General features: G+C 40.3%; 1 protein-coding gene across 3 annotated transcripts in view; it reads right to left on the bottom strand.

Annotated features, from left to right (window-relative positions):
• Positions 1 to 13,943, bottom strand: part of ADAMTSL3 (ADAMTS like 3) — a 277,770-nt gene that overhangs the window by 55,352 nt on the left and 208,475 nt on the right. For all 3 annotated transcript variants that reach the window (XM_032790644.2, XM_075069664.1, XM_075069665.1), the window contains exon 16: positions 9,118 to 9,404. In XM_032790644.2, coding sequence (XP_032646535.1) covers positions 9,118 to 9,404 — 287 coding nt within the window. The remainder of the gene's footprint in view (positions 1 to 9,117; positions 9,405 to 13,943) is intronic.

Below are 13,943 nucleotides of genomic sequence, written 5' to 3'. Positions count from 1 at the left end.
TTTTTCTTCATTATTATAATTTAGTAGCAGGTGCCCAGCATTTGAAGTTACTCCGTTAATCATTACTGCAATTGTCTCTCTGTCAAGAGCTAGTACAATCCATTCCTGAACACTGGCAATTCCTATCACAAACCAATGTTGCCCCATCTACGAATTATCTTGATACAATCCAGCATATTTATTCTTTCAAGACCAAGGCTGCAAGTCTTCATTGTGATGATACAGGTACCAATCTAACAATTTCAAGCATAATACAAACCTTACGTGTAGCAGGAGTACGTATGTATGTATGTATACAACACTATGGATTCTAGCTTTCTTTTAGACTTTCACTGGGAGCCATCTTAATCCCATTTGGGGCTGATGTTCATTCCAGAAAGCCTTTGCTGTGTAATTGTTTTGACTATGTCTGCACCGTGCTGAAGTTTTTATGTAACAGGAGCACTGACCTTATGCATAACTGACCGCCTAGTCACTTCTATTAAATAAAAGTCATTAAGTGTTGAAAACTGCATTACCCACAACACATACATTTAATAAAATGTTCTCTCTCACTAGGGACTAGATTATATCCTTTACATCAAATGTCTACACAACACAATCCAAGGATGAAAATGCCAAATCAAAGCAAATCACTAAACACCATGAGTTTTACAGAACTCCAAGGTTCTATCTCAGAACTAAAGACCAGGATACCATGGATCCTGCAGCACCTCCTAAATGGTTGACGCACCTTCAGAAGAATTTATTCAAACATTTTGGTTTCCTTCAGTTTCCCTGAATAAGAAATATGTTGCTTCTAATGTACAATTCAGAAACAAAGATCCAGATGTGGAATGTTGCTGAGGTAGAGCTGTGGAAGAGGTTATCAGATGAGCCCTCAAACATATATTCATCATTCATCCAGTTGTGAGGCCCATGCCTGCTCTGGGCATAGCGTTAAGGGTTTGTTTCTGCTTCAAGTGCCTTGTTCTGGCTAGCAAGACAAAATTGGCTTCTTAGTTGTTATTTTAGGCCAAATTTTGCCCTCAGAACAGACTTAAATTACATCTCTTTTACAGGGATTAGAATGGAAACATTCACATTTGTGCAAAAACAAAAAACAGTCAAAGCTGATAAGAAAGAGTTATTTTGCAATAGGTTATGCTGGATAATATTTTCTAAACTTCTTGCACAGAGAGTATGATACGATATGAGACTCCTATACTGAGCCTTCTGCTAGTCAGTATTTCTCTCATCAGCAGTTTATATTACAATGTTGTGGTGAGTATACCCAGGACGGGAAAAAAAAAAAAAGCATGTCACACTTTTTTTTCCTTTTTCTTTTGGCTGTGACATGCCACCTTGGTTTGGTCCATGTACGAGGTGTCTTTCATTTCACTCATCAGAGTGCCACAAATGGCTGCAATTCTCTACTCCAAAAGCTTTAAGTAAATGAAAGCTAGTGTTTTGGTGTTTTAAGGTATAACAGAAGAGATACTGTAAAAAGTTTGTAAAGCAGACTTTTTCAGATCTATGCTGCATTCCAATAAACAGTTACACTCCACTGATGCAACATTTCCTTATAATTTACATATAAAATGTGTAAGAGATTGATCTTAACTATAAATTTGTTTGCAGCCACAATTTAATATTGGCTTGTAACTTGAATCAGTGATAAAACTTCTTATATTGCAGGGTTTGGGAAGCATCTTGCAAACCATAAAAGTCATAAAACCTTCAGACAAACAAAGTGTCATGTGTGTGAAGTTCTTGCCTTGGGATACTAACATAGTAGAACATTTAACCCCCACCCTCCAAGTATAAGATAAGTTACTCGGGCAGGTCTCGATAGAGCACTAAGTATTTTTACAGTATTTTGATGTGCTATTATAGTAATTATTCGACTAATCAGTGCAACAGAATATTTTCTATTTTAACCCAGCATACAACCCTCACAAACTCACAGTTTTTGACAACTTTGCTGTGGGAAGAAATATACAGTGCACAACATTGTGTTAAAAGATCAGACTGCTTGCAAAATGCATACTTTACTTTAACTCTAGAAAGAGAAAACTGTAAATAATTAGGACAGAAGATGCTAAATGTTAGTGGCAGAAGGATGGCCTCTTCACTCAACCTTATACCTAGAAAAGGAAAAAAAAATTACTTATTTCAGATTACTTTTGCCTTGCTGTCAACTAAAAGAGAAATTGTCACTTTAAAATCTAGTCAATTAAAAATGAGCTAGAAGAAATTTTATATATTACACATATAAGTGTGTCTGTCAATTTTTGTAGATGTACAGTCATATTTCCCTCTGTTAAGGAACAGATTGTAAATCGTTCACTCAATGGTGAGAAGTTTTCGTCAAAAAGCCAACAGGACTAGTCATAGGAGTAACTGCTCACCAACAAGAACACCATAGTACTGCCAACACTCATCATTTTATTGTGAGTCCTGTAATACTTGGTGCTTTACTTAAAGCTCCAGTGCCTGGAGTCCTGTGATTTTGTAAGAATCAGTTTAATAAAATAATACATTTCTAGCCATCAGGACTAGAGAGAAAAGCTTGCAAATGTGACCTAAGTGTATCTTAACATCACAAAATCCAGAAAGCAAAGAAAAAGAGTTTCACGTGTATTATTTTTTTAAAAAAAATCTTATGATTTTTAAACAAATCTCATGTTTCTTGGGGGGCTTGACTCCAGATGTTCAACTGTATAGGGCTGGTTGAGGTTCAAAGTCTGTCTCTCTATGTTTTTCTCTCCCCTGTTACTGTGTGAAAGGTCCACACAGCTAAACCACAAACAGTAAAATCACCTATATCAGTATTCCCCAAACTTGGGACGCCGCTTGTGTAGGAAAAGCCCCTGGCAGGCCAGGCCAGTTTGTTTAGGTGCCACGACCGCAGGTTCAGCCAATCACAGCTCCCACTGGCCATGGTTCGCTGCTCCAGGCCAATGGGAGCTGCTGGAAGCGGCGGCCAGTACCTCCCTCAGCCCACACCACTTCCACCAGCTCCCATTGGCCTGGAGCAGCGAACCGCGGCCAGTTGGAGCCACGATCGGCCGGACCTGTGGACAGGGCAGGTAAAGAAACCGGCTCACCCTGCCAGGGGCTTTCCCTACACAAGCAGCATCCCAAGTTTGGGAAACACTGAGCTATATGAAAAGTGCTAACAAATACCAAAAGTACAAAGTGGAGGTATTTCTCCAGTCTCTTTCATCTTTCTTAGAGGTTAGGTCCAACAATTTCAGAGACAAGCAGGATTCTTAAGCTGATGGCCTCTTTTAAAGGGATTATTGAGTTAAATATGGTTCAATTTTTTTGCACAAGCAAGCTTTTGTAGAACCTTCAACTAAAAGAAACTTTCCCACAATTTAAAATAAAATCCAGTGAAAACAGTTGATAAACACACATTCTCCTTCCATGTTGGAAACCCAAATATTGCAGCTCTAGGAATCTTAAAATGAAACTGGTAATTACTGAAAGTGAAATAGAGTTAACTCATTCTGATAGTCCAAGTAGAAAGAAATTCAAGGAAGTATTCAGAGCATCAATAATGACATGTACATTGGATTGTCAATTTTTCTTTTATAAACAAAAGCATTATTAGAAAAGTAAGCAAAGAAATCTGTTTTTTAAATTAAATTGTATAATTTTGAAATAGAGACAATCCATTTAGAATACTGCATATTCCATTAACTAATTGACATAAAGACTGAAGAAATACTGCAGATTTAAAACAAAACAAAAAATGATCTCATAACCAGGCACATAACAAGTACTGGCATTATTTCTTGCAGACAGTATCATGCATATCAATTTTATGCATACATCCCATGTGCTTGCATCAGGCTGATAGTTTTTCAAACAGTGAAAAAACACACCGTTTCTTTGGAAAAATGAAGAAAAACCTTGAGATCCCTACATAATTTTTACTCAAGCAAAATCCTAAATAAATCAAAGGGAGTTGGTCTGATTAGGGGCTCATATGAGCAAAGTCCTTGGGATTAGACCCATGATTTTTCTGGTGTGTGGACTTTCTTCAGGTACTAAGGGAAATATAGACAATTCTTCAAATTTATGGAAATTTCTATCTCACTAGAGATCTTTAAATGATGCCTACTTCATAATTAATTAACACAGAAGACCTCTTACTTGCATTCATGAAAAGACTGATGACAGAAGTAATAATTATGATAAGTGATATAACATAGGCTAATGGTCATAAGGCAGTAACTTTTATGACACCCAAATTGCTGCTGCATCATGGGCCGTAATGGTTTATATCAGGGGTTGGCAAACTTTCAGAAGTGGTGTGCCAAATCTTCATTTATTCACTCTAATTTAAGGTTTCACGTGCCAGTAATACATTTTAATGTTTCTTAAAGTTCATCTCTTCAAAGTAAAGTCATATAATATATAACTAAACTCATTGTTGTATGTAAAGTAAATAAGGCTTCTTTAAAATGTTGTAAAAGCTCACTTAAAATAAATTAAATGAAGAAACCCCTGACAAGTGGCCAGCGACATGGGCAGCGTGCAGTGCCATCGAAAATCAGCTCGTGTGCTGCCTTGTGACCACATTGCCATAGTGTGCATTACCGTTGATATAGATGCAGTGCAGAAAATCATCTGAAGAGTTGTCAACAGCGCTATTATAATTATTTCTTGTATACAATAGGTTTAGGGCTCTAGTCACAGACCAGGACCATTATGTGTTACGTGCTGTTACAAAGAAGACGCAAAAGATAGCGTTCCAGAGTCCACAGTCTAACACATAAAAGCTGATAAAATAATTAATTTGGACAAAGAAGCTGTTGATAATGAATGCAACATGTTTTTAATTTCTATAAAAAAAAAATCAAACTGTAGTACATTTTTCCTTCTTTATGGAGAGGATGAGTAGAGTTTCACTGAAATGTCAGGTTAAGGCTCCGTTTTCAGTAACGGTTATGTCATAACAATATTAAGTAATGTTGTAACCTCTTACAGTAAGAAAGAAAGTGATACTGGAAATCATAAGAGACAAATCAGGAGACAAGATACCTTTAAAATTCTCGGTGGAGGAAGTTTTGTTTTGTCGTTTCTTGTGTCCGTGTTCTTCTGGGTCTGAGGACCAGACGTAAGCAATGTCCTCCAATCTTTCGGAAAAAATCTGCTTCTGTCTAATTAGTAAGTACAGGAGAAAGGAAATTTATCTTTTGATTGTTTCTTTATGCAACATGTGTATCTGCTGAAGAATTGTATCTCTGTTGCAATTTGTATGAATGCTGGGGGGAGGATTCTCTCTAGTGTCTATAAGCTGAAAGACCCTGTAACAATTTACCATCTTGATTACAGAGACAATTTTTATGTTTTTCTTTCTTATATTAAAAGCTTTTCTTTTTTTAGAATCTAATTGATTTTTTGGTTATCTTGTGTAAGACCCCGGGGCAGGGAGTCTACACTCACCAGGGAATTGGTGGGAGAAAGGAGAGAAGGGAGGAGGAAAAACCTGCTCTCTGTGTTTATCTGTCTCTCTCCGGGAGAGAGGAGGGGGAGGGGGGAAAGGTGAATTTCCTCTTTGTTTTAGATTCACAGAGCTTGAATCTGTATGGCCTGTTGGTGAGGGGGAAAGAGGAGGGGAGAAGGTAACATTCCTCTCTGTTTTAAGATTCAAGGAGTTTGAATCACAGTGATCTTCCAGGGTAACCTAGGGAGGGAAAGCCTGGGAGAGGCAACGGTGGGGGAAAGGGTTTACTTTCCTTGTGTTAAGATCCAGGGGGTCTGGGTCTTTGGGTCCCCTGGGAAGGTTTTGGGGGGACCAGAGTGTACCAGGCACTGCAAGTCCTGGTTGGTGGCAGCACTACAAGATCTAAGCTGGTAATTAAGCTTAGGGGGATTCATGCTGGTACTCCATCTTTTGGACTCTAAGGTTCAAAGTGGGGATTTATACCATGACAGGTTATTTTTAATAAAAGTCATGGACAGGTCTCGGACAGTAAACAAAACTTCATGGCCCATGACGTGTCCATGGCTTTTACTATATGCCCCTAACTAAAACATGTGGGGGGGACGGCTCGCAGGCACAGCCCAGGGGTGCCGTGGGGGGGCTCCGTAGGTGCTTGATGGGGTGCCGTGAGTGCTCGGGGAGGAGGGTTGGCAGGGCTAGGGTAGGCTCCCTACCCAGCTTCTGAGCTTCACGTGCTGCCTCTGCTCCACCCCAAGCCCCAGTTCTGCAGTTCCCATTGGCTGGGAACTGCGGACAATAGGAGTTGCAGGGGCGGTGCCTGCCAGCAGAGGCAACACATGGAGCTAAGAGCTGAGGAAGGGGCGTTCCTGTCTCCTTTACAGGAAGCCTGCCCTAGGTAAGCACCACCCTGCACCCCAACCCCCAGCCCTGAGCCCCTCCCCACACCCAAACTCCTGCTGCTGGGGAGTGAGTGGGGAGTGAGATGGTACCAGCAGTAGCTAGTGCACCTGCCCAGGGGGTGCCTGAACTGCTCAGGTGGCCCCCGGCCAGGCACCCCAGCCGCTGCAGAAGTAATGGAAAGTCACAGAATCCATGATTTCCATGACCTCTGTGACAAACACAGAACCTTATGTATGGTCCACATGAAGATTCAGGGGTAATGTATCATAAAGATGACAAGCACTGCAACACAGATTCAGTCATTGCTCAAGCAGTATACGACATAGTGACAATAAAGTCTGCAGCTTACTTAGACTGAGCAGGCCTCCTCTCGGTCAGGGAAAAGCAGGCATTAAGAAACTAAGGGAAAAGTTCCAAGTAAATAGAAATCTTAAGGAATGTATTTTAAAAGCCCTTGATAGATACATGCATGTTAGAGATGCAGAAGCTCTCATACTTTACATTAAATTTTGATATTCCTAACTTAAAAGGTCATATTTCTTTCCTTATAACTAAAAAGTTCACCTTACTGAAATGAGATACGGACTTAAAACTGAGCTGAAATTGATCAGGTCATTTGAACTACACAGTGGAAAAAAATAGACATAGTGAGATCATTAGTTAGTACACTGCAGTAAGTTGGAAACACAAGAGAAGTCTGGTTTCTTAAAACAATTTATCCACAGGTAATTTTAAGTCTGTTTGAAAGTGTTTGCCAAGGCAGCTAGATGAACAGCGTTGATAGGAGAACAAAGTCATGATTATCTAACTAGTATAACAGCAAAGGTGTTGCTGTTCGACTTTGATACAGTAGTCTCAAAACTTCCCACATTTCCTGGGAGTAGCACATATGAAGAACATCTAGACATGTGGTGCTACTGAAGACTGAAGAATACATATGAAAAGTCTCTTCATTTCAAACATTCTGCATTACATGCCGAAGTAGTTTCAATTCATGAATACCCAGAGGCAAATGTTTGGTTGAATTGCATCTCTAAATCACAAAGGACCAATATTGCTCTCAATGAAATCTATGCCCAAACTCCCATTTGGCTATAACAGGAGCAGAATCAGGCCCTGATTCTGATTATTAACCATGTAAAAAAAAAAAAAAAAAAAAAAAGCTATTTGCTTCTGGTATGTGAAACTATGGGCCTCAAAACAGCCTCCAAAATTTAATTGTCAACTTGCAGGTACAATTTTTCACATGTAAATTTTTACACTGACTATATACAGAGACAGAGTCTGTTTTTGAAAATTTGGTTTGTGTGTCCTCCATTCTATGTTCAAAATTAACGGAAAGAATTCAACACATTTTGAAAACATGTTGGTTGAGAAGTCCTCCAGAAGCATTGGTAAAATGGATTAAAGATGGAGATAAAATGATTAAATGTTACAAAATTAAATTTGGATAGTAAAATCAAGAGAACTGAAAAAAACTTATAGCTAGTGGGAGCCTTGTTCCCAATTTAAAATACCATTACCCTTATTGTTTTTTAATATTTGCTCAATTTTTTAAAGCAGATAGATAAAATAATCAATCACAATAGTCATATCCTTCAGGGGCTAAGCTCCTGTAATGCTCAATGAAAGAAGTGAGGAATGGCAGAAAGCAACACCTTCCATGATCAGATACATTGTCATTATTAGGGATCAGTGCCATCAATAAAACAAGAATCTTAAATGACAAGGGAGGCTTTTATATTGGTCACTTACCATCATGCAGATAGTTATCTGGGCACCTTTCCCAACTTCTCCTGTCTTCAAACTTCCAGATGGTGACCACTACAAAGGAGGCCACTTTCTATGAGCTCTAGATTGGCTCTTGACTTCCAAACTGTTGCTGCTCAGCCCTTTTCTACTTATTATATTTCTTCTGTGGGTACAACTGTCTTCACTTCCCACTGATGTCATCAATCCTGTCACATACAGGTGTGTTCACCATTCCACTGCTTCCACTTTGCACTTCATAACTCACTTCTGTGGTCAGTTCCAAAGAACAGTACATAGTAGCAACACTAGCAACATTGTCTAGCAATATGTACTTCAGATGGCTGAGAGATTAGATTACAGCTAAAGGAGGAATGTGCCTAACTACTTGCAGACAGATGTATGGCATAGACTTTCTACAGAAGGATACGCTGGACCAAATCCTAAACAACATCCTATTTGAGCTCCATCCCAGCCGTTTCTGGAAAGATGTCTCCCTGTGCTACCATATCACAGATCTACAGTACCATAAAAAATGGCAGCATTTTGAAGACAGCGAATAGTTAATATGCACATTTTAGTTCAGAAACTGCACATATAAATTCCTAGGAGAAAAATGAACATTTAGGCATATTTGTCATTGATTTGTTACATATATTTTCATTTATCTAAACCCATAAACCAGCTGATAGTCTGAAGTGATTCCTTGTAACTTATCTTTCAATAATACAAGACTAACTGCTGCATCAACATTGACAGAAACTTTCCGTAACTTGGTTGACTGAATACAGACCAGTTTCTCATTCAAAGATTTATAGAAAACCAATTTTTATCTCCATTACAACCTTGTGAGGCATGTGGAAGCAAGGGACATTTGGATGCTATCATCAAAGGTAAAAAGAATTAACACAAGTTAAAAGTTCAGAATTTGCTTTTAAATGTCATTGTAAACTAATTTGGAATAATATCAAACAGTTATTTGGCAATGTCAAATTTAAACACCATAGATGAAAATATGTTTAAACTACCTCCAACACATGTGGCTGAACATGGAGTAAAACCAATGTATTCCCAATCATAAATCAAGCTGCTATCTTCCGCACGTGAAAATTCTGGGGCGTATGGAACAGGATCACTGTCGCAGGATGGCTGGTGGCATATTCGTTCTGTTGCCGGTTTGGGGTCTTCACATTCCTCATCAGGCAGATCCATTTCAGTCTGAGTAAACGTGAGAAGAACACGGCACTTCACATCTCGCACCTGAATGCCATGACCACAGGTGGTACTGCATGGAGACCAGGGTTCTGGAATAAACCTGCAAATAATCATAGTGCAGCAACTTAAAGAAAACTGAAGGAGGAGAAATTTGCACTTGATATGAGTTTGCATGTATATGGAGAGTTAAAATATTGCTACAAAAAGTTAATGTAATATAACAACGCAAATATGGCCAACATACTAACAAAGCACATGATGACTAATATGGGTTATACTGAGATACAGTTTCACAATGTACCCAATCCTATCATTAAACCCCAAGAATACACCCTCTTCACTTTCCCCCTACCCACAGTTCCACATAACTAAACAAAGACAACAGACAAGATTGTGGGGGAGAGGTAGAAAAGTCAGATGGAGCACTGAAAAGCAACTCATCTTTCTGGGAAAAAGACAATACCCAAAGGTAGCTCAAAACTCCTGGAGCACTCAGAAGGCCAAGCTGTATATATAGGTCTACACATTGAGTTACAATAGCTCTCAAAGCACACAATGTCATACATATGCCCAAAGCACATCTGCACTCTATTCACATTTCCTAGGACTACCACAGGACATCACTGTAATGACATTTAATAGACCGAGTGAAAGGTACTTTTTGAAATGTAGCCACCTGCAATGCAGAACATTACAGGATGCTATATAGATTTCATCTTTATAGGAGGCCTAACTTCAATGAAGAGATTAACTTGCTCTGTGGACTATCACTTTCATCAGAGTGTATTTATGCTCTTGAGTAACTATAATTAAATCTTATTGTACACATCTCGTTAATATATGGACTAGAGGTAATATTTTAAGAACATGTGAATTCTTCTATTACTTCAGGGGCCTTTATTATGTCAGATATTAATGTTCAAAACTAGATGATTGCAATAGGGCGGAATTCCACAAATCATCTTGGGTGGATTTGTGGATAATTTGATAAGTTAAATACTTAATTGCATAAGTCATTTTCTTAAGGCTCCAAACACTTTGGTGAAAGAAATATACAGATTTTTTTTTAATTTTCCAACTGGAGCAGATCTACATGAAATAGTCAGAGGAAATAAAAACATTTCTTTACTGTCTCCTATAATATCAGCAAAGAACACCTTTTTAGGATCCAAATTAGACATCTAGTTGTTCCAACAGTTTTTCCTCCCCTTTCTGCAATTAAAAAAATCCATTTCTCTGTTGCAGAGAAATATTTATTAAAATTTAAAAGCAGCCAGTTACGTACGACTGAGACAAAGCCATCGTTTTGACCTCTGTGTTTATTCTAAGTGTAAACAACACCTACACAGCATGGTTGATACTCTGAGCTCAAGCTCAGAGTGTTGCTAAATCTGAAGAATAGAGTTTGTGGACAGACTACTATGTCAAGCCAACTGTCTTCTGTCACTGCAGAGAGGCACAAGGAGACAAGAGCAGGAAATAACACAGTAGTTATGCTATAGATATATTCCCACTAGGCCTCTGGGCTACTTTCCAAAGAGCACCTGCTGTGGAGAAGAGGGAAGAGCGAGTCTTTCCCCTTCTCTAAGAGAGAACTAGCTAATACAGGTTAGGAAGAAGCTGATCACCCCTGAGGAACTGCTGCTGAACTTCCCTGACAAGTTCTGCCCAATAATGGTTTCCCAATTTGTCAAGATTTGGCTTTTTTTTTTACGTTTACCTGAATGGAACCATCCCAAACTTTGGCCTGATTCTGGAGGGTGCTGAGTACATCCAGAAAGGTGCTGAGGACCTCTACCTCCTACTGAAGTCAACAGGAACTGAAAGTGTTCAGCATATCACAGGTTTGACAACAACATTTGAAGTGCACTAAAAGAATCTTCTACATTGGAAGAGTATTGCCGGAAACAAATTACAGGTGCTCCTATGCTGCAGTGACAGGAAACACAGGAAATGCCATACTGAGACAGACTAGATGTCCATCTAGTCCAGCAACTTGTCTGACAGCAGCCAGCTGCTTATGAATAAGAAACCCTGAAGTACACAGCAAAGGGAAAACCTGCTAACAAAGAAAGTTACCTCATAACCTCAATAAAGGCTAGGTTAAGGTCCAAAGGGAGCCACATAAAATATCTAGATAGTTATGTCAAAAATGGCTCAGATCCTCCAAAACAATAAGCACGTGCTTAACGTTAAGCACTTTAGAAGTCCCTTGAAATCAGCATGACAGTAACATGCTTAGAGATAAACACATGCTTATGTGCTTTGCTGGATCAGGGCAATCGTGCATAAACCCTTGACAAAATTCTGATCTTCTCTCCATAAAAAGAACCATATTTGGGTAACACTCTACATACACAGAATTTATAAAGAAACTCAGAAAATTCTAAGCAATTATTCCTTGACTTTCACCAGATCTATATTGTACTAGTGGGTTTCCCGTTGAATATTTGTGCATGGGATTTCATAGCAAAGTTCAAGATTAAAAAAAATTAAAACATGGGTTTTGAATTTCTACTTTGTCATTGCTAAACCAAATCACATGACTGTAGGGTTAATTAGAACAACTCAATATTACAGCAATTCTTTTCAAGTGGATGACCTCATCAAAGGTAAGCTGTAGTTGAAATAGCTAAAATTAAGCAAAAGCCAACGGAGACTACTAATACAAAATGAGTGCATATAGCTGATTGGGCATCATGCAGAGCTCTGTCTAAATCATGAATTTGGATCAGGTGCCAGTTTTGTATTAATTAGCTAAATCCACAGCCTGAAGCAGAAATTATGGTCCTTTACCTTCAGTGTTTGACAGAGGTAGTAAAAAGGAATGATCCACCAACATCAGAGGATCTATATTTTTCACTGTGCGGCATATGCGGCATTCACTTGGCAACATATTGAGCCTGATACTTCTTCATTGAAGACATTGGCAACTTTGCCTTTGACTTCAATGGGAACAGGCCTCGATTGAGTTTAGATCAGGATTAAGTAGCATCAAAGCAACTCTCAAGTTATTATCCCTTGCAAGTTGTCAGGTAGTTTATAATGGAATGTTTAGGAGTCTGAAGGTTTTTTGAGGCCTTTAATGAATTTCATAGACAAGGCTCCAGTTTTTAAGATGTGTTCATAGTGATTTGCATGAATGCTTAAAAAAACAATCAACCAAATCAAATTGAAAAAGCTATTTATGCAAGTCACTAGAGGCCTGATTCTCCACGGTCTTACCACCTCGTGTAATCACTTACATCTGTGCAAAGTGGGGATAAAATGCTATCATTATGATTTGCAGGGCCGGCTCTAGGTTTTTTGCCACCTCAAGCAAAAAAATTTTTGGCTGCCCCCCTTTCCAGCCTTGGGCTCCCCCCTGCACCTCCCTGCTGCCCCCACCCAGGGCTCCCCCCCACACACCTCCTGCCACCCCAGTGCTGGGCTTCCCCCTTTCCCCCCACCAGTGCCACCCACACACACCTCCTGCCGCCCCAGCCCTGGGCTCTCCCATCAGTGCCACCCACCTGCACCCTCCTTCCTCTGCAGCCCTGGGTCACTGGTAACTTGCTCATAGGGCAGGTCATTCATCAGGAATTTTGGATGTGCACAAAACACAGACAGGATTGGTTCCCATAAGGTTACAGAGCTGCAGTAAAGTGGAACAATGTTCAGCTTATGTGATTGGAGGATATCTGGATGCATGTTATAAGACCGTCCTCCATAAATGAGGAAAAGTTGAGGTGCCTTTATTATTCTTTTGTTCCACTCTTTCTTTCTATGGGGAATTTGCCAATGCAATATCACTGTCTTCCTTTTAAACAAACAAACAAACAAAAAAGGCAATGGTCATTGAAAATAGCAATTCCAGTCCTAATAACCACTGCATTTCTTGCTCAGTTTTATCCTACTTTTTCTACAGCAAGTTACAGTGGATCAGCATATTTGATTTGGGAGAAATGAAGTAACAGCTGCCCAAACTGAGCTTGAGCACTCCTGAATTTTGAGGTGTTCAAATCTGGAAGGCAGGTGCTGGGTGTGTGGGTGGCTGGGAGGTCTGGGGGGCTTGGTCTCCGCAGGGGAGCACAGCAGTATGTATGCAGCAGCGTGTCTGGGGCTGCGCGGAGCCAGACACGCTGGTCTCAGTGGCACGGTAAGGGGGCTGGGGGTAGGAGAAGGGGTAGAGGGTTCCGGGGGGCAGTCAAGGGACACAGAGCAGGGAGGGTTGGATAGGGCAGAGGTTCAGGGGGGCAGGCAGAAGGGGGGTTAGATGGGTCAGAGTTTCGGGGGGGCAGTCAGGGGACAGGCAGCGGTTGGATAGGCATGGGAGTCCCAGGGGTTTGTCAGGGGGGAAGTTGAGGGGGTCTCAAGAGAGGGGCGGGAACAAGACAGTAGGCTCTAGATTAGGGGTGGGTCCTGGGGGCGTTAGGCAGGGTCTGGGGCGGCAATCAGGGAAGGGATGGGGGGGAGTTCGGATGTTGGGGTTCGTGGGGGGCAGCGGGGGGTGGATGGTAGCAGGTGGGCTCCACTCCACTTTGGAGTGTCCTGTTTTTTCATATTAAAATGTGGTCTCTACTCGCGCTTCACAGCACGTGACTGAGGTCCCCCTCCTTCCTTTCCAGTTGGTAGTGGTCAAGGGAATGCTGGGAAATGT

This window comes from Chelonoidis abingdonii, chromosome 9 (genome assembly GCF_003597395.2).
Source record: "Chelonoidis abingdonii isolate Lonesome George chromosome 9, CheloAbing_2.0, whole genome shotgun sequence".
Taxonomy (NCBI): domain Eukaryota; kingdom Metazoa; phylum Chordata; order Testudines; family Testudinidae; genus Chelonoidis; species Chelonoidis abingdonii.
This window is presented reverse-complemented; position numbering and strand designations above follow the sequence as displayed.